Source organism: Caenorhabditis remanei, chromosome III (assembly GCF_010183535.1).
Source record: "Caenorhabditis remanei strain PX506 chromosome III, whole genome shotgun sequence".
Lineage (NCBI taxonomy): Eukaryota > Metazoa > Nematoda > Chromadorea > Rhabditida > Rhabditidae > Caenorhabditis > Caenorhabditis remanei.
In genome coordinates this window covers 4,842,201-4,862,072 of record NC_071330.1, presented here as the reverse complement: position 1 = coordinate 4,862,072, position 19,872 = coordinate 4,842,201, and the positions used below count along the sequence as shown (strand labels likewise).

Sequence of the window (19,872 nt, the reverse complement as noted above, 5' to 3'; positions counted from 1 at the left end):
CATGACGATGGATTGCTGCAGAACGGTTGTAGTTACTTGCATGTGTTGTTTTGGAGGAATTTTTTCCATCTGCAACCGAGACAACTAGTACTAATTGACACAGAAAGCAAAATTTTTTCAATATTGAAAAAAAAGTGTTTGGTTGCTTTTAACAAGTACGCTCCAATGAGAATTTTTGTAAAAGTTCTCAATAGAGCGCACTTATCAAACTCCAGCCAAAAAAGCTCATTTCCATATTTGACCTACCTGATCTCATGACGAAGCTCCATCCTTTCGATATCAATACATGCTAATTGCACATACGTCTCGTTCTTCTTTACCTCGGCACCCAGTCGGATCATTTGACACTGAAAATTCAATTTGTTAATTGTTTGAATTTCCCGTCAACTCACATCAATATCCACTCGTTTATCATGCACATCATGCAGCTCGTTGAGCCAAACTCTCGTCTGCGTCTCCACATTCTCAATCTCTTTTGACAACTCTTCCAACTCTTTTTGCTGACCTACAAAAGTCTGTCTGTGTGTCTATCTGTCCGGATGCGACCTTACCATTAGCTTTTGCTTCATCCAAAAGTCCTCGAATCTTCTTGTGTTTCTCCTTAAGTTCTCCACCTGTCGCCGTCAAAATCGTCATCTGCGCCTCGTTTTGTTTCAAGTCAAGCGAGCACGCTTCCAGCTGTGCGCACAGTTTTTCGTGTCGCACCCAACCTTTTTTCATCTCCTCCTCACCCTCGTTTGGCTGGAAATATTATGAAAGTTTTCATTTCAAACGCGCTCCACCGAACGCGCTTTCAAAATGTGCGGTAAAGCAGTGATTGAATTACAAAATGATTTGACTTACATGTTTATAAATTGGTAGTGGCATATTGCGGTGGTGGGAGAGAACCGCTGGACGGCCTGGGTTACCTGAAAAAGAATGAAATGAATGGGTGGATAAGATGAAGGAGATTGACAAGGAGCGGAAGTTATCAAAAGAAAACCTGATTGAATGGGTAGGACAAGGACATGACAGATCGGAGGAAAAAAGTCCAAAAAGTGACAAGTGGTCTGAAGGTATCAAGGAGGCTGTGTACACGTGTCACCTCGCAAGCGCTATCCGGCCACTGCACCGCGCGGCAGCTTTTGTCTGCTACCTTTCGGTCCTGAACCATCCACCGCTCCTTATGCACCCGGGACCGCCCCTCTTCCGAGAGATGACCCCTAGTGAACGCAGCGCTTGGCAACGGACGCTCGGTCGTCGGTGACAACGATATACACAGGACGCCTCCTTTCACTCCATCCACACTTGTCTACCGCCAAGAAGCTGGCTCACAGGCGCCCGCCACGACGCCCGGTGGTTTTACAAAAATAGGAAGCGTATATGAATGTGGGGGTGCGGGGGAGGGAGGAACGGTGGGCGTGGAAAAGTGGAGTTCGATTTGGGAAGTTCGGCCAGCGATCTGGACTTGAAATTGAGATTTCCACACTTTTTGACTCAAAATTTTTATAACTGTTTTTAAGGGAATTTCGGAAAGAAACTTCTACGCGTTTACTATTGAACAAAACTCTTAAATTTTCATTTTAAATGAAAGAAAAATGAATGGAAGAGTTTTCCAAAATTTGAATTTATACTCCAAATTATAAAAACAAAACTAAAATATCCAATAGTTATGTCATAAAAAGTTTTGGACAACTAAACCTCTTTCTCCCTCTCAAGGAGTGAAGTTTCCGGAGATTATGTATATGGTGATTGAGAGGAGGGTACTAGCAGGTACATTCCGCGACAATTATCATGTTTTCGTTGAGGACAATTACGATAAATTACTCTGTCTTGCTCAAAAAGCTTCGCATCGAAAATCAGAAAATCAAACGTATATATTTTTTACGACTCATCCGAATTGCATGCATGAATTGGAAGAGAATGGCTTTTTTGAACTCGAATTCATTGGGTCTAATGAGGTTCCCCACGACACAAAAAACATACACAGAACGAAACGTAATGAAATTGGCAAAGTGAGTGGGCGGAGTTTAGTGGATAAATTCGATTAGCTTTTTGGACTTTTCGTCGTAGATTTCCGGACCCCTTTTACGGGATCCTTGTTTCCAAAAATTAATTTCTGATGGATTACGTTACGAATAGCTCCTCCATCAATTAATAACCACGGCAGTGCCTACATGGCTAATTAAAGCGATGTAAGCAGCTCACCTCGGGTTATACCTATGAGTAGCAGCCGACATCTCCCGGGTTCCGCGCGCCGCTATGCTTAACATGGAAAGTGGGCGGGGCGTGAAGAGTCGGTAAGCTAGGAAAAATGGGAGAACGCCTTTTTGCTCAAAATTTTGAAATATTTCATAGAAAAACATTATTTTCTATGAAACTGAATGTGATTTTTATAACTCAAATGGGTTTTTCATCGAAAATACGTTAAGAACAACATTTTCTGCCGTCAGTAACACATTACAATAACTTTGCAGAATTTCCAATTTTAGCACCAAGTACTTGGATTTCAAAACTAACGCAATCTAAATCCAAACCAATTAGAGCGAGGATCGTCGCGTCCGAAAGAAAAGAGAGCGATATCCAGAGAGAACGAGTCTCTCGGGGAGCATATCCGGGCTGTGCTTTCAGTCGCTTTTTGCCATCTAACCCATTTGAGTCGATTGGAGATACTAGTGCTGGACACTTGCACTTTTTTTAGGACCGGATAGAGTGCCATGTTGTACTGGTCGAAAGGGTGGATAAGGAACAGGGATTTGTTTTTTTGGGAGAGAACGGGAGGGCGAAGATCTCAGAAAGCATCGCATTCCTATACGTTCTGAGGTGGAAACACTTCCGTGCACAGGTAGCCGACTGGTTACCGATCCCTCTTTTGGTTCGGAGAGTTGCAAGTTCAATTCCCCACCACCTTAATATTCTTTTTTTCTTTTTTGCAACCCAAAAAGAACACAATTTAGGGGAAACCCGGAAGAAAAGACCAGAATTTTCAATGAATGAAAAAGTCCAAACTACTATAAGACAAAGGGGTGCCCTCTCGGAGGTCTCTCTCCCCTGCAATCATGGCGCCGACCAGGTGTCACCACCCGACACCTTCCACCTAGCAATTTACACGCGATCCATCCATCTCTCTCTCAGAATAAATTGTAGTAGTCGTAGTACTTTTACCTACTTTAGTATAGTAGTGGGAGGAGAAAAAACGAAGTAAAAAGATAGAGACAAAACGCACACAAAAAACAAGTGGTGTGGGAGGGAGCCGTGGCGGCACAAGTCAAGCAAATAGGTCATAAATTTTCGGGATTATTTAGCAATTGGGTTCCATTTTTTCGTCTTTATCTTGTCGTCTTTTTGGGTGAATGAGGTGTCGACTCCACGTGGCAAGAGGGGCTGTGTGCGTGGCCTACTGGCTAACGCGATAGCTTTTGGTTCGGAGGGTCTGGGGTTCAATTCCTCTCCCAGGTCAAACGTTTTTTTTTCTTTTTTGTAACACTATTTTAAGAGTGTCAACTGAAATGAAAAGTGAAGAGAAAGTTATTAGAGCATGAAGATGAATGGGGAAGGGCAGCGTTACCCGATGAAACATATTTTTCAAAGGAGAAGAAAAAAGAAGAAAAAAGAAACATTTGGGAGGAAGAGCAATATGGACGTGCTCTTTTTTCTTTTCGTTTTGTTCAGAAAATTGGGTTGGAATAGGGGAGAAGAAACGAAGAAGGAGGAGGAGGGGGATAAGAGAAGATGCAAAATGTTTCAGTCAACAATGATGATGAGTATTAGTTGAGAAGGAGATATTGGATTTTGTTTGCAGAAAATTTTTCATTAGCTACTGCAATAGAGCGTGTTTGCATTCCAGAGAATCTTCAAAACACAAAGAACCTAGTACCTGTGAAGAAACGACGCAATAAAACAAAGTGAACACCACGACAGAAATGACAACTGGTTTTGAGGGAAATGACATGATTGAGGTGGTAAAGAACACGAGAAAAAACAATAAAATAACACACTTGCGATGAGTTTTTGGCAAAAATACGAAAGAAAGTTTTTGGCCGAGTGGTTAAGGTAGACTCCCAACTGCTCACAAACGACCAGGGTTCGATTCCGGGTGGCACCAAACTTTTTTTGCTTTTTTTTGCAAAGCCTAAAATCTTTGATACCAATGACCAGAACCCTAGAAAAACTGAGAAAACGCAAAGACAGCGGTGATAAAATGAAAAAAGAGAAGATAAAAGTGTCGGTGGTGATAAAATGATAAAGAGATCCATTCTCTGCACTCTCTCAATTCTATGTACTCTCTCATATCTCCCAAACCACTCTTTGACCTTCTCATCTGATTTATGTGAGTTCTCGAGATGAAAGATACCAAAAAAATTGGTTGAGATGTAGAAAAAAGGAGAGAAAAATTGGTTAAGCCCCTTCTAAGACGCCTAAAGGAGATGAATTATTAGTGTGGTGCACATTTTTGCATTTTTGCCCGCGGCTAAATGTGGGCGGAGCATTCTCTCGAAGGAATGTCATTTGCAGTTGAGATGGGAAGGGTTATGGATGATGAACTCAAAAAATAAAGTGAGGGAGAGGTGGAGACGCAGAAAATTGTACTTTTGAGTTTATGAGCAAAGTTTGAAAAACCAAACAAAAATAGTTTCGCCTAGCCGGGGATCGAACCAGAGACCCTCGGAACGACTGGCAAAAGCGTAACCCAGTCGACCATACTACCAATGGAGAATAGAAGAGGGGAAGCAATTGATAAGAGCGGCGGTTTCGCCTCCCATCACCTGCACACGGTTACCGTGGCCGAGTGGCTAAGGAGTCAGTCTATCAGAATGGGGACGCGGGTTCGATTCCGCATAGAACTTTTTTTTTTCTTTTGGCAAAGTTGGAAAACGGCATAACCACTTGACTAAACAAGAAAAATCCAATTTATTTCCTTTTTCGACTTGAAGAGTCTCTTCAAGTCAGTACTACTGTACACACTCAAAACCTAATATTCAAATTTGATGCAAAACAGAGCGCACTTGCATACTAATCAACTAGTACGAAATGACGTCAGAGTGGTCAAATTGTCGACTGAAATCACTCGAAAATTCCGTACCCGAGAGAAGAAAGTTTTTTGTCTTTTCCTTCTTTTTTCTTCTGCAAAACACTCTATTTCTCTAATTCTCAACTCTATCTCTTTGTGATGTGCAACAAAAGTGAATTAAGAGGCGAAAAGTAACGAAGAAGAGATGGAGGGGGAGAAGAAGCTCTCTCGTTCTTCTTTCTTCAAGTTGCAATTAAATCGACGAGATAGTGTGGTGATGAGTGGAGACGCAGACATACAATTAGTGAAGAGAAGAAGAAGGCTTTTAGGATCTCGGAGAGGAGGAGACACTTTTAGGGATGAGTTCTAGTTACTTCATTAGAAAACAAAAAAAAAAGTTGGGGAGGTGTGGGGATCGAACCTGCGATCACTGGAATGCTGGCCAAAAACGCAACCAGGTCGACCATCCGAGCTTCGACATAATTAGCAAGGAAGCGGTACAAGAAACCGACAGTTTCACGCCCCCGCTCCTGGTAGACAAACATGTGGCCTAGTGGTTAAGGAGTCGGCCCACCAATCTACTGACCACGGTTCGATTCCACCTACACCCCATTTATTTTTTGCATTGCTTTTTCGAGACGCTGGTCACTACTACTAGTTGAAAAAAGAAAAAAAACGGAAAGGTGTCAAATTTCAGTAGTGTAAAAAAGAGTGAAAGAAAAGTGACGTGTCCGCCGGGATACCTAGGGACCGCTAACTTCCCAAAAATGGGTTTTCGACCCAAATCTTGTTATAGTTTTGGGCATGGACTTCGAAGAACGCGAATTCGGCGGGAAGAGGAGACCGAGTTTCCGTCTTGTTCCCTCCTCTCACAACTGCTATCAGAAAGGGTGGGAGGAGCAGAAAACCGATAAAATTTTCCTCTTTTCTCTCGTTTTTTTGCTCGTTTTGCTTGTCTTTTCTTATTCGCCCATTGAAACATTCTCTTTTTTTCTTCTAACTGGAGCCCCAACTAACAAGAAGAAGACGTCCCCTTTATAGGGAGGAGTTTTTCGCTTTTTTTCGTTTCTTTTTTTTTGTGAAAATTCTTCGAGGGGAACGACGACGACGAAATTCCTAGGGATTAGAGAGGGAAATGACTGATAGTTGGGGATTTTCGAGGAAGGAGTAAGGAAATGAAAAAGTGGGTGTGAAGAAGTCGTTGAGAAGGACTGATGGACTGCTAAGACTGTGATGGGTTCGAAAAGTTTGCAATAGAAAAAGAAACAAAAGAGAAAAATGAGAATTTGCACTAGTTGGGGGTCGAACCAGCGACCCTTAGAACCAAAGGCAAAAGCGTAGCCATATAAGCCAATGAGTGAACTGAAAGGAGGTGGTCGGCGGCCGTAGAGAATACAAAGACATTTTTTGACCCAGTAGTCCACCTGTCGACAAGTTTTTAGGGTTGATCTACCAGGGTTCGACCCCCGGGTAGTTTAAAAATGGGTGAAAACCACTTCTAAATTTTTCGTTATGTTTTTCAGAACACAGTTCATGAAGATAATCCAAAATTTCCAGAAAAACTCTTTCAAATCGAAAAAAGTATATCCACGCCGCATCTGACCAATACCAAAAAGGGCGGGAAGGGTCAGTGAGTAATCCGATACCATTGCCCTCAAAATGTATAGTTGTTTCTTTTGTTTTTGTCTTCTTCTCTCCCCCTTTTTTGGGCTCAGATTTTCTCGAAAAAACGTACAAACATATAGGAAAGATGATAGTGGCGTGACTATATATGAATATGGATGTGTAAACAGAAAAGGTTTGCACTTTTTGGTCTTTGTGGGACATCCGGATGTATAGACAGAGTTATGGACACGACTGAAAGTTGTATAGCGAATTTGAGACTGGAAAAAAAGAATTGAAAATCCATATCACATTTCCTGCTTCTCCTCTTTTTTCAGTAACCCATGGCAACCGATTCTTTTGGAGAAAAAGGGAAAAATGACTGCTTTACGAATGGAGATTTCTATATATATATAGTGGGAAAAATGGGATTTTCATATTTTTGTTTGCTCAGCTAGTGGGAACAAAAAATAAAATGAATTTTTGGAGGAAAATAGCTGGTCAGGGCGGTCCGAATAGTGTTTGCACAGTCTTCAAAAAAAGAAAAAAGAATTATGTGGGGAGGTGGAATCGAACTCTGGTCTTCAGATTACTGGTCAGTGATGTTACCGACTGCGCTATGCGGGTCAAAATGGATCGGTGGTCGCGGGAGGGATTATAAAACTTTCGATGGAATTTTCTCGAATTTTTACAGTTTCTGTCGATTTTTTGTCAATTTCTGAACATTTTCAACAGTTCCTATACATATTCGGTGTTCAAATCTTCTGAAAATCATATAAAATCGCAAAAACCGTCTAAAATCTGATAAAACTTCACAAAATCACGGAAACTAGAGTTTTCTTAAAGAATTGGGCCGTTTTTATGCAAAGTTTCTCCAAAACACAAAAAAAAACATATTTTTCATTTGAAAACAATCAAAAGCCCAGGAAAATCAACTTTTAATTTTCCAAACTTCCTAAATCCTCCGACGCCCCGCCCACTTTCAATGATAAGCATGGCGGCGCGCGGAACCCGGGAGATGTCGGCCGCCACTTTTGCATATACTTCGAGATGATTTTAAGACAGCTGATTTAATTATCCATGATGTAGACAATTGTTTTTTAATCGCTGATGGGTTCAGTTGTTCTTTTTAGAACTTATACTCCCCATTCAGTAAACTTTTGGAACCAAGGATCCTGTAACAGGGGTCCGATAATAATATAGAACTTTTCCTAATTCTCATTTCGCTATTCTCGGAAATGTCCATTTCCACGTCTGCAAATATTCATCCTCTCATTCCTTAATTCCCACTGGGACTCTCTTTTAGCGCCCAACACAAATCTTTGTTGCAAACAAGAGACGTCTACAAGAAATCGGCCAAAGTTTGAACCCCATTTGAAGAACTATCGGAGACAAGAATGTGTCTCATTTGACACGGACTACTCGAGTTTATGGGACTATTGTGTGATATGGAGATGGTGGGGGGAATAAAACACAGAGAGAGACAAGTTGAAAATTGAGACAAATATCTGGATGGACACATGTCCCTGGGATCTGGGGAATATGTCGTTGGTCTTGCCACGTCATCAGGGTCAAATCGGAGAACAGAAAGTTTGGGGGGAAGAACGTCGAGAAATCTAGTAGTGGGGAACAACAAAGTTTGAGTAAGAAAATTGAAGAAAAATTAAGCCTGAATGAGTAATACTAAAATCCAGAATATTTCTATAAAGCAGCGAAAATCCGCGGACAGAGAAAACACGAGATGTATCGCAGTCCAAATGACTAGAATCTGGAAATATAGGCACAGAAATGCGAAATTTCTGGAAATGTCTGAATCCGAGGAGAAAAAAAGGATTCTTGAAAGAAAGGAAAACTCTGAAATGGAAAACTTCAAGAAAATCTGATTTTTGGAGAGAAAAAGGGAGCGTTATCAGAAGTATTTCCTCAAATTCAAAAAGAATCTAGAGAAGAGAAAAACAGGAAAGATAAAATCCAAAGACCCCCCTAAGAAAACGAAAATTCTGATAGGAAGAATTTTGGAAATATTAGAATCCTTAGAATCCAATATTAGAATCCTTCGAAGTAAGATCAAGACCTGATAAGCTCTAAAGCTAGGGAACCGAATTATCGGAAGAAGAAATTTGATTCAGACAGATCATTAGGGAGACTGAAATTCTGTAGAAGATCAGAAATCCGAGAAATCTAAATATGCGAACCAGACTTGTCACGGGCCGGGCCGGGCCGGGCCAAAACCAGGAAAAATCTCGGCCCGCTCGGCCCGTTCTGAAACATTTTGAGTTTTTCAAGTTTTTTTGAATTTTTTTGAAAAAGTACAGTTTTCGAATAAAAATTTAAAATTGGTATCAAAATGTGAATATGTATGATAATTTAAGAATTTTTATCGCAGATCTGAAGAAGGCTGATTTTTTGACAAGGAATGATTCGAAAATTATCAAAATTCTGGTAAGGGTCCAGAGAAATACTCAAAATCCGTCAGAGAAAGCTAAAAAAGCAAAAAATCAATCGCAAAACTCCATGAGGTAAAAGGTGGAGTGTGATGAGAAATCAAAGGAAGAAAACACCTGGAAATCTATAACCCTAGTATGAACAAAAACTGGAAAACTGTATATGTCATTGTTACCGTAATCTGGTTAAGATCGAAAATTACTTTCACATGCATCGTTCCTAGTTTAAGAATGAAGTCCTAATTATCGAAATTGAGCTTTTTAGGCCATTGAAATCCGAAGGCCTGGAAAACCGAATACTGAAAGAATAACTAAAAGCTTCACCATTTTCCGAAAAGCTCATAGTCCATCCTAACTCTCAAAACTAAAAATAGAAAATTAGTTCAAAACGCGTCTCATAACCAAAACGAGACCAAAATTTTCCAAAAAAAAATCCGGGTTGTCACTTTCGTATAGCGCCCCGCGCACACATTTTTTGCTCAAGAGGGGTGTGCTCTCTTGTCTTTTGGCGCCCAAAGACAGATGGGACCCCTCCCCCATTCCGAACGAAATAAATGGGCCTGAAAAGACACCCATAGACAACGACAAGAACAAAAAAACGCGAAAAATGAAAAACGATATTCCATTCCGCGCGGCGTGCTCTCCGCGCTCTCTCTCTCAATTTTTTTGTTTTTTATTTTATTTGTTTGACCACTGGAGAGATGGTCGAAACTCGAGATGTTCATCACTTCGTATAGAAAACCTCTTGTTTGTGTTGTGTTTTTGTGTCCATTTTTTTTTTCTTTGTTGCCACTTTTCTCTCTCTTTTTTTTGTCGGCTTTTTGCAAAATTGTGGGGCTTTACGAGTTGATTGATGGTCATTTTATGGGTGATAGGGAGACCAAAAAGTTTTTTTTTCAGAAACGAAATCTGTAAAACGACGTCGACGATGGGCGAGAGGTTGATTTTTGTGAAAAAATCTGTAAAATCAGCTGAAAATTATTAAAATGACATCTTCTAGAAAGAAATTTGCGTCAACGGCGCGCCAGACTCCTGAATCTGAGTTTTTCTTTGTTTTCTGACAGAAATTTTCTGAAAATAGAGCTAAAACGCATAATACTAAACATTTTTGGCGAATATGGCCCGAAAGTGTACCAAAATTTTCAAATTTCAGTGCAATACGCGCCACCGACACGCCAGAAACTCGAAAATCAGGGAAAACGGCCGGGCGACCACAATCCAGAATCAAAAACCTAAAATTCTATTAATTTGAGTTTAGAAATCTGAAAAATGCAGAGAAAAAGCGGCAGTTTGAAAGAAAAATACATTTTTAAAATATGTTTTTCTTTTTTTGGCGAATTTTTCGACGTCTCTGAATGATTTTCAAACAATTTGTCCTGTGAACTTTACTAAATTCATTTTAAAAGCTACAAATTGATCTATTTTCTTTAAAATTTCAGTTTTCTTTTTCAGAAAATCTCAAATTTCGAAAGAAAATAAATTTCCTCTCAAAAAACTCAATTTCAAACCACGCGCGCTGTCCATACACCTAGGAGCGTGTTTTGCGGGAGTGTATGGAAGGCGTGCGGTGGCTGCAGTTTCCACTCATCGCTCCGCCCTCTTTTCTGCGCGCTATGTGTTTCGCTGTGAATTTCGCGATTTTTTCTTCTTTTTCTTAATTTTTCAGTCAAATTTTGCGATTTGTATGCGATTTTTGCTGTGAATTAGTAGGAAAAATTATTTTGAGCTAGATGATCAACGTTATCCGCAAGTTTTTCGAGAAAAAACCATCTAAATCACTGTTTTGAGTTTAGGCCAGAGATTTGACTTTTGACAGTTTTGCCCAAATTCGTTTCTTAATCGCTTTTCTTTTGCATTTTTTTCTGAAAAACGCTTGAATAATATTCTTTGAGTAATTTTAAGTGGTTAGCGTTGTTTTTAATACTTTTGTAAATTTATTTCCGCTCATTTTCGTAATTATAGTAAAGCAGCTAACACGTTTCGTTTACTCAATTCAAATCTTACTTATTCGATATCTTTTCCGACTTGTCAGATTTGTTTAATATTTCCTTTTGTAAATCTCGTTATTTTTTCGCACAATTTCGACATTTAATCAATCAATTCATTTTCAGGGTTACCACTATAGTCATGACCAAGCTGAAGACCAAGTCTCTCCGCGGACAGAAGAAGGATGCCCTTCAAAAGACTCTTGACGAGCAGAAGACCGAGCTCGCCACCCTTCGTGTCTCCAAGGTCACCGGAGGAGCCGCTTCCAAGCTCTCCAAGATTCGCGTTGTCCGCAAGAACATCGCCAGAGTCTTGACCGTCATCAACCAGACCCAAAAGCAAGAGCTCCGCAAGTTCTACGCTGACCACAAGGTATTTTTGTATTATCTTTATAACAAATTCTAATTTTCCTTATTTTCAGTACAAGCCAATCGACCTTCGCGTCAAGAAGACCCGCGCCATCCGCAGAAGATTGACCGCCCACGAGCAATCCATCCGCTCCCACAAGCAACAGGCCAAGCTCCGCAACCAAGCCGTCAGAAAGTTCGCTGTCAAGGCTTAAGTGGCTTTTGTTCATTGTTATCCACATTTGTTCAATGAAATTTGTTGCTTACGTTATACATCATGTTCTTTAGAAAACAAGTTTATTAAGATAATAGCTAGTCACCTGGGAAAAACAAAAAAGCTTAAAGTTGAGTACGGCACGAACACCTTCAGGGAGCAATTCTAAGATAGAAGAAAAATAGAAACGTTTTGTACATAATTCAGACAGATTTTTATGCAGCATCCGGAGCGGCAATTGGTGTCTCATTAATCTCTTCTGTCGACTCAAAAACGATTGTTGGAATATGAACATCGAAGAGCACACCGTTCTCCCTCTCCATTTTGAATCGTCCCCACATATGACCTCCTTTCGTATGCTTCAATTCCAGCGTGCTACTGAATTGGAACGCCGGCGTGGCCGCATTCAATTCCGGTTGTTTTCCAACAACGCCATGTCCATGCATCTGATTCATATTGTTTAACGAGTACACCTTCAACGTCCTCTCCCTCAAAATCACTCCTTGCTCCGGCTTCTTATTCTCAATTCGGATGACATATCTCCACATGTGTTGCTGCTGTCCTCCAACCATATTCGCTCCAAGATAGAACGTCATCACAGTCACCTCGATATTCTCGGTTCTTTCCCGATAGACATCGCGCGGTCCCAACCATGATCGATTGGAATTCGTGTACCTTTCGACGAGTTCTGGCTTCATAGCAACATTGTAGAGACCACTTCCATCGTGTGCCGCGTTGAATATATGGTCGAACAGGTCGTGATCGAAATTAACACCTCCAGCTGGAGTGAACGGAATGATATCTTCATGAGACACACAGTCCATTCCGCTGAAATTAAATGCATTTTTATGCTGAAAATCGCTAAAAATTACTTGATTAAAGTCAACATTTTCTGTCCGTGTCGCTTATTTTCCATTGGCGCATCCACCAAATACGACGTAATATCCACCGGAAAACCCATATGACTCCAATCGTGACGATGAATCAACACCTGATAGAAATCCCTCGTCGTCAAATGTTTCTCGCTGAAATTTTCAGAACTTTTTGGCATTTTTTGGGTGAGAAATCGGCGCATAAATTACTTTTGCTGACTGCGTTTCTCGTGAAGACGACAGGGAAATGAGCAAACGACGACTCCTTTGTAGGCGAATGTTCGATGAATGAAGATTTGACCGGCTTCGAATGGCGCCGCGTTCGTCGATGGGAGAAGAAGACCGATTTCTTTCAACGTCGGCGTGGTCGCACTTCTGAATCTGCATATTGAAACTGATTTTAGACGGGTCTACAGCTATAGGAGTGGGCGGAGCTTGTTAGACGGTTTCAGAATCGGTTTCCCATGCAAAACTTACCTAGAAAACACGATTTTTCCGGTGGAAAAGTTGCGAATTCCGTTTTGAATCACGTTTCGTAACTTCATTTCTGAAAATAAAGTATTACCCATCCGCCGGTGGCTGACCACTCGCTCAAAGTTCGGCCCGGGGACCCGAAGTGGGTCTCGTTGCGGAATTTCGATTTACGGCGGCTCTTGACCGTACTTTCGCCATAAAAAAGTTTTATACTACGGTCTTCGCGTCGAGACCCACTCTGCGACCCCGGGTCGAACTTTGAGCGAGTGGTCAGCCACCGGCGGATGGGTAATAGATTGTTTCGACTACACCGACACGCCAGTATTTTGAGGTACCTTCGGGAAAAGGGCCGGCGCGTCGATGACGCGTTTTGCAGCTCGGCAAAACATTTTTTGAACTAAAACACAATTTGAAATTTTCTGTCAAAATTTTTAGTTTTCTAGGATTTTTGAGTTAAAAACACTAAAAATACAGAATGTAATTGTCTGGGGTGTCTTTGGCGCGTTTCTAAATTTGAAAAATGGAAAAGTTTTCGGTAAAATCTCCTTTTTGTTGTTGAAAAAACGGGTTTTTGTTGGAAAATATTTGAATTTTAGCCAAAAACAATATCTGTTTTGACATGGTGCACTTTTTACGCGTTTTCCAGCACATATTTAAGAAAGCCTGGCGTGCCGGTGACGCGTTTTTACTTTTTAAAAATCTGTAAATTCGATACGAGAAGGTGTAAAACCACAAATATAAGAAAGTAATTATAAAAAAGAGGAAGTGAATTTTATGCGAATAAAAAACAAGCAAAATCAACGAGAAAAATTAGCGAAAACTAAACGAAAAAAATATATAAAATACTGAAATTCTAGGAAATTTCTACGAAAAAAACACAGAGAAATGATCATTTTCTTGGTTTGGTTCCCTTGTGAATCGAACAAACTCCGAATGTCATATTCTCGTATCGAACATGTCCGAATCCTTCTTCTCTGATAATTCTCGCGAATTCGTCTTGATTCGGGAATTTTCGAATACTCTCCACAAGATATTGATAGCTGGCACGATCGCTGGCAAGAATCTCGCCGAGAACTGGAATCACATTAAACGAATACGCGTCGTAGATGGGTTTCAGAGCGGCGTTTACTGCTGAGAATTCGAGAATTGCGAGTTGACCACCGGGTTTCAGGACTCGGAACGCCTCGCGGATCACTTTTTCGGGATGGGTGCAATTTCTGATTCCAAAAGACATTGTGAATAGATCATAGGTGTTTGATTCGAATGGCATCTCTTCAGCGTTGGCGCAAACCCATTCTAGGCGGGATGGTTGGATCTGGAAAAGTGTTTTTTTTCCGAAAAGGGAAGTTTTGAGAAATGGAACACATTAATAACTTTATTTTGAGCCTTTTTGTCGCAGAAGCTGGTGAATCGCGTCAACGTCACCCCAGCCAAAATTTGATAATTTTCTTCTTAAAATTTAGAAAAAATATCGCTGATTGAACGTAAATTTGTGAAAACCATAGTTGTCAAGGCCCGGGTACTTTGCGCCAAAGTTCAAATATCAAATATTTTCGATTTTTTGAAAAATTTTGAATTTTTTCCGCGAAAAAGTCAAATTTTCTACTATCATTCAGAATTAGAAGAAATTCTGAAAAACCACCAGAAATGTTCACATTTTCGATTAAAAATTAAAAAAAAATTTATTTTTCTGGAAGCCAGGCCGGACCTTGACAAGAACAGAGATTTTGACGAAAAAAACGTTATTTTGAGCTTTTTCTGGCCCGAAAATTGTCTCAGAAGCTGTTAGGGCGCGTCAACGTCACCCCAGCCAAAAGGATAATCTTTTGAGACTTAAAACTTAGAAAAAAAAGGTTGCTGATTGAACGAAAATGTGTGAAAACGACCTCCGCAACCTCAAAGACAGAAATTTTCCGAAAATATATCTATTTTCACAAAAAACACATTATAATTGAACATTTTTTTAGCAAATATGACCCAAAAGTGTACCAAAATCTTCAATATTTAGTACAAAATGCGCCAGAAATCCGGGAAAACAGACGGTGACGTCAATTCCAGAAACAAAAACCTAAAAATCTGTGATCCAGAGAAAAAGCGACACTTCTTGGCGAATTAACTATATTTTGAGTTTTCAGCTAATTTCTAGCTGAAAAACACAATTTCCCACAGCATAGAGGCTGAAAATGTCCGAAAGTTCCCACGTACATCTCTCTCCTTCTCTGCTCTTTCTTTCCCCACATCCAACATTGGTTGATTAATATCCGAAACAGTCACTGTCGCCGTTGGAGACTCTCTCAAAAGTCTGAATGCAATGTCTCCTGTCCCTCCAGCCATATCCAGAATTTTTGCATTGTATGGAATCTGGAGACCGCCCACATAGTAGTCTTTCCACAGTCGATGAACTCCCATACTCATTGCGTCATTCATTAAATCGTACTTTTTGGCGACGTTAGCGAATACGGAGTGGACTGGAATGAGATTAATGAAGATCTTTTTGGAAGGTTTCAACAGCCAAAACCGGTTAAAAACCATAATTTCAATGTTTTTTTCAAATGAAAATTAGTGTTTTGCCTACTAAATTACCTTTCTTTTCTTTCTCCGACTCATCGATATCTGTAAATCCGAAATGTGTCTTCTTGGGCTCCATTGCCAAATTTCCAGAAGCTTTTACTGGATCTGAAGAGAATTGCCGGATTTTTCCGAAATTTCTGGATTTTGTCGCTACATTCAGCAAGTTTGTGGCTCTTTTCATTCTCTGAAAATCGAGAACTTGTTGGAATTTTATTTAAAAATTATAGAAAACATGCGCGGAAAAAAAATCATCAGAAATAATTAAAGTTGCAATTACGCTTGACCGGATCTCTCCGTGTAATCCACTCGGAGGATTTTTCAGCGTTAAGAAAGTTAGGCCATTTGAGAAGATGACTTGTCTGTGACGGAGAAATAGTGTTTTGCAATTTGTAGTATTTGAAAAATAAAAAAGATTTTTGTTTTATCTATTTTATACAAAAATTTTAATGTTTTTTTCAAAATTTTCTGCATAAAACGACGTTTTTACATTCCTCATGGTGGCCTAGAATCCGACATCTGGCCGAGTTTCTGGTGCGACACTTGGCATTTTTCCTTTTTTTTTCTCTGCTTTCCCATGGATGTTTAACTAATTCTCACGATTTTTTAATCTCAGTTTTTGCACAATTTCATGTAAAAATATTCTCTGATTTTTCCGTGATAAATTTATCGTTAAAATATGACGTAATTGGTGCTTAATAATCGATTTCTTCCAGGAATGTCGGACGGAGCAACTGCTGGAAGTAAGGTCACCTTCAAGATCGTGTTGACCAGTGATCCAAAGCTCCCGTTCAAGGTGTAAGTACCATCGAAACAATCGATTTTGCATCATTGACGAACCTTTTTTCCAGACTTTCTGTCCCCGAAAGCACCCCATTCACCGCCGTCCTCAAATTCGCCGCCGAGGAATTCAAGGTGCCCGCAGCCACCTCCGCCATCATCACCAACGACGGAGTCGGCATCAATCCAGCTCAATCCGCCGGAAATATTTTCCTGAAGCACGGAAGTGAGCTCCGTCTGATTCCACGTGATCGCGTCGGCTGCTGCTAAATAATTTATTGAAATACATTCCTGTATTATGTCATAATTCGTTTTACTATCCTATTGTGATGCTTTTTCATCATCTAAGTCATCTTTTTAATTTATTGATTTTTCCCCCGTTTTTCAATGAAAATTTCGCATTTTCCTTCAATTTCTCCACGTTTTCCCGGTAAATTTTCCAGGATTTTTCTACTTTTTATTGTCATCGATTTCAGCGCTCCTAATCCATATTTTCAGACCAGAATGAAGCTCTCGCCAGCCACCAAATCGTTCCTCGGCAAGACCATCGATGTCTCCACATTCGCCATTCAGTGGGGATTCGTGCCGTTCGTTGTCTACCTCGGATTCAAGAAGGGTGCCGAGCCAATGCCAAATGGACAGGTAGGAATTAAAGATATTTGAGATTGATTTTCGAGGAAAAAGTTCATAAAATGGCTTTGAAAACTGGGATACCTCTCAAAACCAATATACTTTCCAGGTCATCCCACTGTCAGTGATGAGCCTTCTCTGGGGATAACTTCGCACCGCCCGACACCAACACAGACCTTCAGAAGCCTTCAGAATCTCATCTAGTTCTTCTTGTTAGCGCAGATATCCGTTGTTTTCTTTGTCTTCTTAATAAAAATTAACTTTTTTAGAGGAAAAGAAATAAAATTAAACCGCTTTTGCCATCGATGTGGTTGAGCAACGCGAACAAATCATCGAAAATGACTGAGATTTGCGCCAACGTGGCTCACCACATCGAATTGGAGCGTTGAATTCAGAATATTCAGAAGCCACTGCAGACGTAGTGAAATGTCGGATTCTGACTTCTGAAGATTCTAAAATCGGGAACGGAAGTTCGCCTCACCGGTGGATTTAATCGAATGAGGTGTAATGGTTGAACGCGTTTGAGGGAAAGGGAAAATGAAATTTATGAGTAATACACACACAGAAAACGTACAAAAATTACAGAGTTTATAAATCAATAAATAGATATATTCACAACCAATATGTATATCAGATTTTCAGACGAAATATGTTCATTGAAGCTGTTTAATCTCCTTTCCAGTCTTTTTCAGCGCCTCTAAAATATCAGAAGCCGGCAAGTCGGTGGTCACCGTGATCTTCTTGGTCTCCACGTTGATATCGTCGATTTTTACTTTGTCTTCTGGAAAAAATCATTATTTTTCTAAAAAATTTTAAAAGAACTTATTTATACCTCCCAATTTTCCGAGTACACGACGAGCCGCGTTCGCACACCCACCACAAGTCATTCCCATTTCGAAAACGTACTGAAAAGACGCATTCTTTGATTGAAAAACCAAATTTTTAGTAAAAAAAAACAAAAATACCTGTGTCATGCTGGAATTGGTGAGGAGAGATCGGAGAGTTTCTGTAAAAATAAAGAATTTCTAATGAAAATTAATCAATTTTTGACAGTTTTTTCGATACGATTCGTAACAAAAGCAGTATGAACAGATAGCACGACGCATGCTTTTTATCTATACAAATTTGCATCATCATTCGAATCATTCGACCTGCTTTTGACAGTACGATAGTGAAAGGAGAAGGAGGTGGGGCGATGTTCATCGCATGAATGCCACGTGGATCCCCCTTTTTTCGGTTTTTTGGACAAAAATCGATATATTTAGCAGCAAACGGCCGTTTTCTATTCTGGAAAGCCTCAGAAGCTTCATTAAAAGGGGATGCGTGCCCATGTGACGTCACCAAGTGGTCTCATGCATCTTCTCTCTGCTTCTCTCGTCTTTCGTTAGTGGAAAAGAAAGAAAAAAGAAGGGAAAAGGGATAAAAAGATACTTGAAACCTCAAAAATCAGATTTACAAGAAAAAATTGTGAAATTTCAGATTCCTCATTGGTAAAAAGCAGACTTGCAACGGGCCGGGCCGGGCCGGGCCGGAATGAAAATTTCTAGGGCCCGGCCCGGCCCGGCCCGGCCCGGTGGGCCCGGAAGTTCGGGGGTATTTGAGTTTAGAACTCGGAAGAATAGAACTGCGACAAAATAAAACTGTGAAAATATAGAACTGACTAAAATAGAACTGAACAAAGTGGAACTACGAAAAAATGGAACTGCTACAAAACAGAACTTGACAAAATAGAACTGAACACAATGGAACTGCTACAAAATAGAACTGTTACAAAATAGAACTCTAGTTCGAAGGGAGCGCGTTTGCATTTTTTTGCAAAAATTCAATTTATTTTTGACTTTTCTCAAATAAATTCATTTTCTTCATCGACTAATTGTTAAAATTGAAAAAAAAGTCGTTATAATTCTTCTAAAAAGTCACGAATGCAAACGCGCTCCCTTCGAACTAGAGTTCTATTTTGTAACAGTTCTATTTTGTAGCTGTTCCATTGTGTTCAGTTCTATTTTGTTGAGTTCTATTTTGTAGCAGTTCTAACTTTCACTGTTCCACTTTGTAACAGTTCTATTTTTTCCTGTTCTATATTTTCACAGTTTTATTTTGTCGCAGTTCTATTCTTCCGAGTTCTAAATTCAAATACCCCCGGAAGTTCAGTACTGAAAAAAATTCAAATTTTTTTTTCGAAAATTTTCCGATTTTTTTTTGAAAAATATTTCTTAAAAACAATTTTTTGTAGGTTTCGAAGGTTTTTGAAAAATATACTTGAGGAAAAATATGAAAAATTTTCAGAAAATAAATTTTTGAACAAAAAATTGTAGTGAAAAAAGTTCAAAAATTCAAATCCGGGCCGACCGGGCCGGGCCGGGCCGGAGCTTTCTCGGCCGGCCCGGAATTTTGCAAGTCTGGTAAAAAGTACTAAAAACTGGTTTTTAATAAATACAGTAACCCGAATCATTCAGACGCGCGAAACAACTAACTTTTGCATTAAAGCTACTTTGAAACTTTATAAAACCAATAACACATGACCTAATCTATGTGTAAATGTCAAAAAATGTTTGGAAAACTTTAAGAAGCTACGTGGCTAGCTTCAGAAGGCACTCGTATTTTTTCAACACTTAAACGTCGTCAAATGTTGGGCATTGTACGCAGTCCGCAATGTGTCGTCATTTATGGCGCAATTGAATTTTTCGAATATCCCACCTTTTTGTCATTTGAATTCGATGGTTTTCATGATGTTCTCATTGATTTTTATTGGTTTTTAAGGTGTTTCAGAGTAGAAAAACCACTAAATTATGTTTTTAGAACCTGCTTTTGATCAATTTTCGTTCAAATAGTTATTTTCCAGCCATGTTTTGAGAACTACTGCAAAAAATCGGTTTTTCTTTGATTCCTCTGGATTTTACAAGTTTCAAAGCAAGATTTGGATCGAAAAAGGATGAATTTTGCAACCAACTTTCAGAATTTATTT

At 39.7% G+C, this 19,872-nt stretch overlaps 7 protein-coding genes across 7 annotated transcripts; 3 read left to right on the top strand and 4 right to left on the bottom strand.

Moving 5' to 3' along the window:
• Window positions 1–242: 242 nt before the first annotated feature.
• GCK72_009114 (uncharacterized protein) lies at window positions 243–867 on the bottom strand (the record flags this gene model as incomplete). Its single annotated transcript, XM_053727220.1, has 4 exons — window positions 243–347; window positions 393–505; window positions 552–741; window positions 844–867. The coding sequence occupies 4 exons, from the start codon at window positions 865–867 to the stop codon at window positions 243–245; spliced, it is 432 nt and encodes a 143-aa protein (XP_053586797.1).
• A 10,257-nt stretch (window positions 868–11,124) lies between these two features.
• GCK72_009112 (uncharacterized protein) lies at window positions 11,125–11,599 on the bottom strand (the record flags this gene model as incomplete). The annotated part of the gene is made up of 2 exons (XM_053727219.1): window positions 11,125–11,409; window positions 11,459–11,599. 2 exons carry the CDS (start codon window positions 11,597–11,599, stop codon window positions 11,125–11,127), a joined length of 426 nt encoding a protein of 141 aa, XP_053586796.1.
• On the top strand, window positions 11,164–11,584 carry GCK72_009113 (uncharacterized protein; the record flags this gene model as incomplete). The annotated part of the gene is made up of 2 exons (XM_003103142.2): window positions 11,164–11,394; window positions 11,444–11,584. The coding sequence occupies 2 exons, from the start codon at window positions 11,164–11,166 to the stop codon at window positions 11,582–11,584; spliced, it is 372 nt and encodes a 123-aa protein (XP_003103190.1).
• Window positions 11,600–11,798: 199 nt separating the features above from the next.
• On the bottom strand, window positions 11,799–13,000 carry GCK72_009111 (uncharacterized protein; the record flags this gene model as incomplete). The annotated part of the gene is made up of 4 exons (XM_003103114.2): window positions 11,799–12,411; window positions 12,456–12,608; window positions 12,666–12,836; window positions 12,933–13,000. 4 exons carry the CDS (start codon window positions 12,998–13,000, stop codon window positions 11,799–11,801), a joined length of 1,005 nt encoding a protein of 334 aa, XP_003103162.2.
• Window positions 13,001–13,818: 818 nt separating this feature from the next.
• On the bottom strand, window positions 13,819–16,846 carry GCK72_009109 (uncharacterized protein; the record flags this gene model as incomplete). Its single annotated transcript, XM_003103156.2, has 5 exons — window positions 13,819–14,244; window positions 15,135–15,397; window positions 15,513–15,684; window positions 16,338–16,568; window positions 16,778–16,846. 5 exons carry the CDS (start codon window positions 16,844–16,846, stop codon window positions 13,819–13,821), a joined length of 1,161 nt encoding a protein of 386 aa, XP_003103204.2.
• Window positions 16,216–16,547, top strand: GCK72_009110 (uncharacterized protein; the record flags this gene model as incomplete). Its single annotated transcript, XM_003103112.1, has 2 exons — window positions 16,216–16,295; window positions 16,349–16,547. 2 exons carry the CDS (start codon window positions 16,216–16,218, stop codon window positions 16,545–16,547), a joined length of 279 nt encoding a protein of 92 aa, XP_003103160.1.
• Window positions 16,782–17,296, top strand: GCK72_009108 (uncharacterized protein; the record flags this gene model as incomplete). Its single annotated transcript, XM_053727218.1, has 2 exons — window positions 16,782–16,919; window positions 17,177–17,296. 2 exons carry the CDS (start codon window positions 16,782–16,784, stop codon window positions 17,294–17,296), a joined length of 258 nt encoding a protein of 85 aa, XP_053586795.1.
• Between the last annotated feature and the right edge of the window lie 2,576 nt (window positions 17,297–19,872).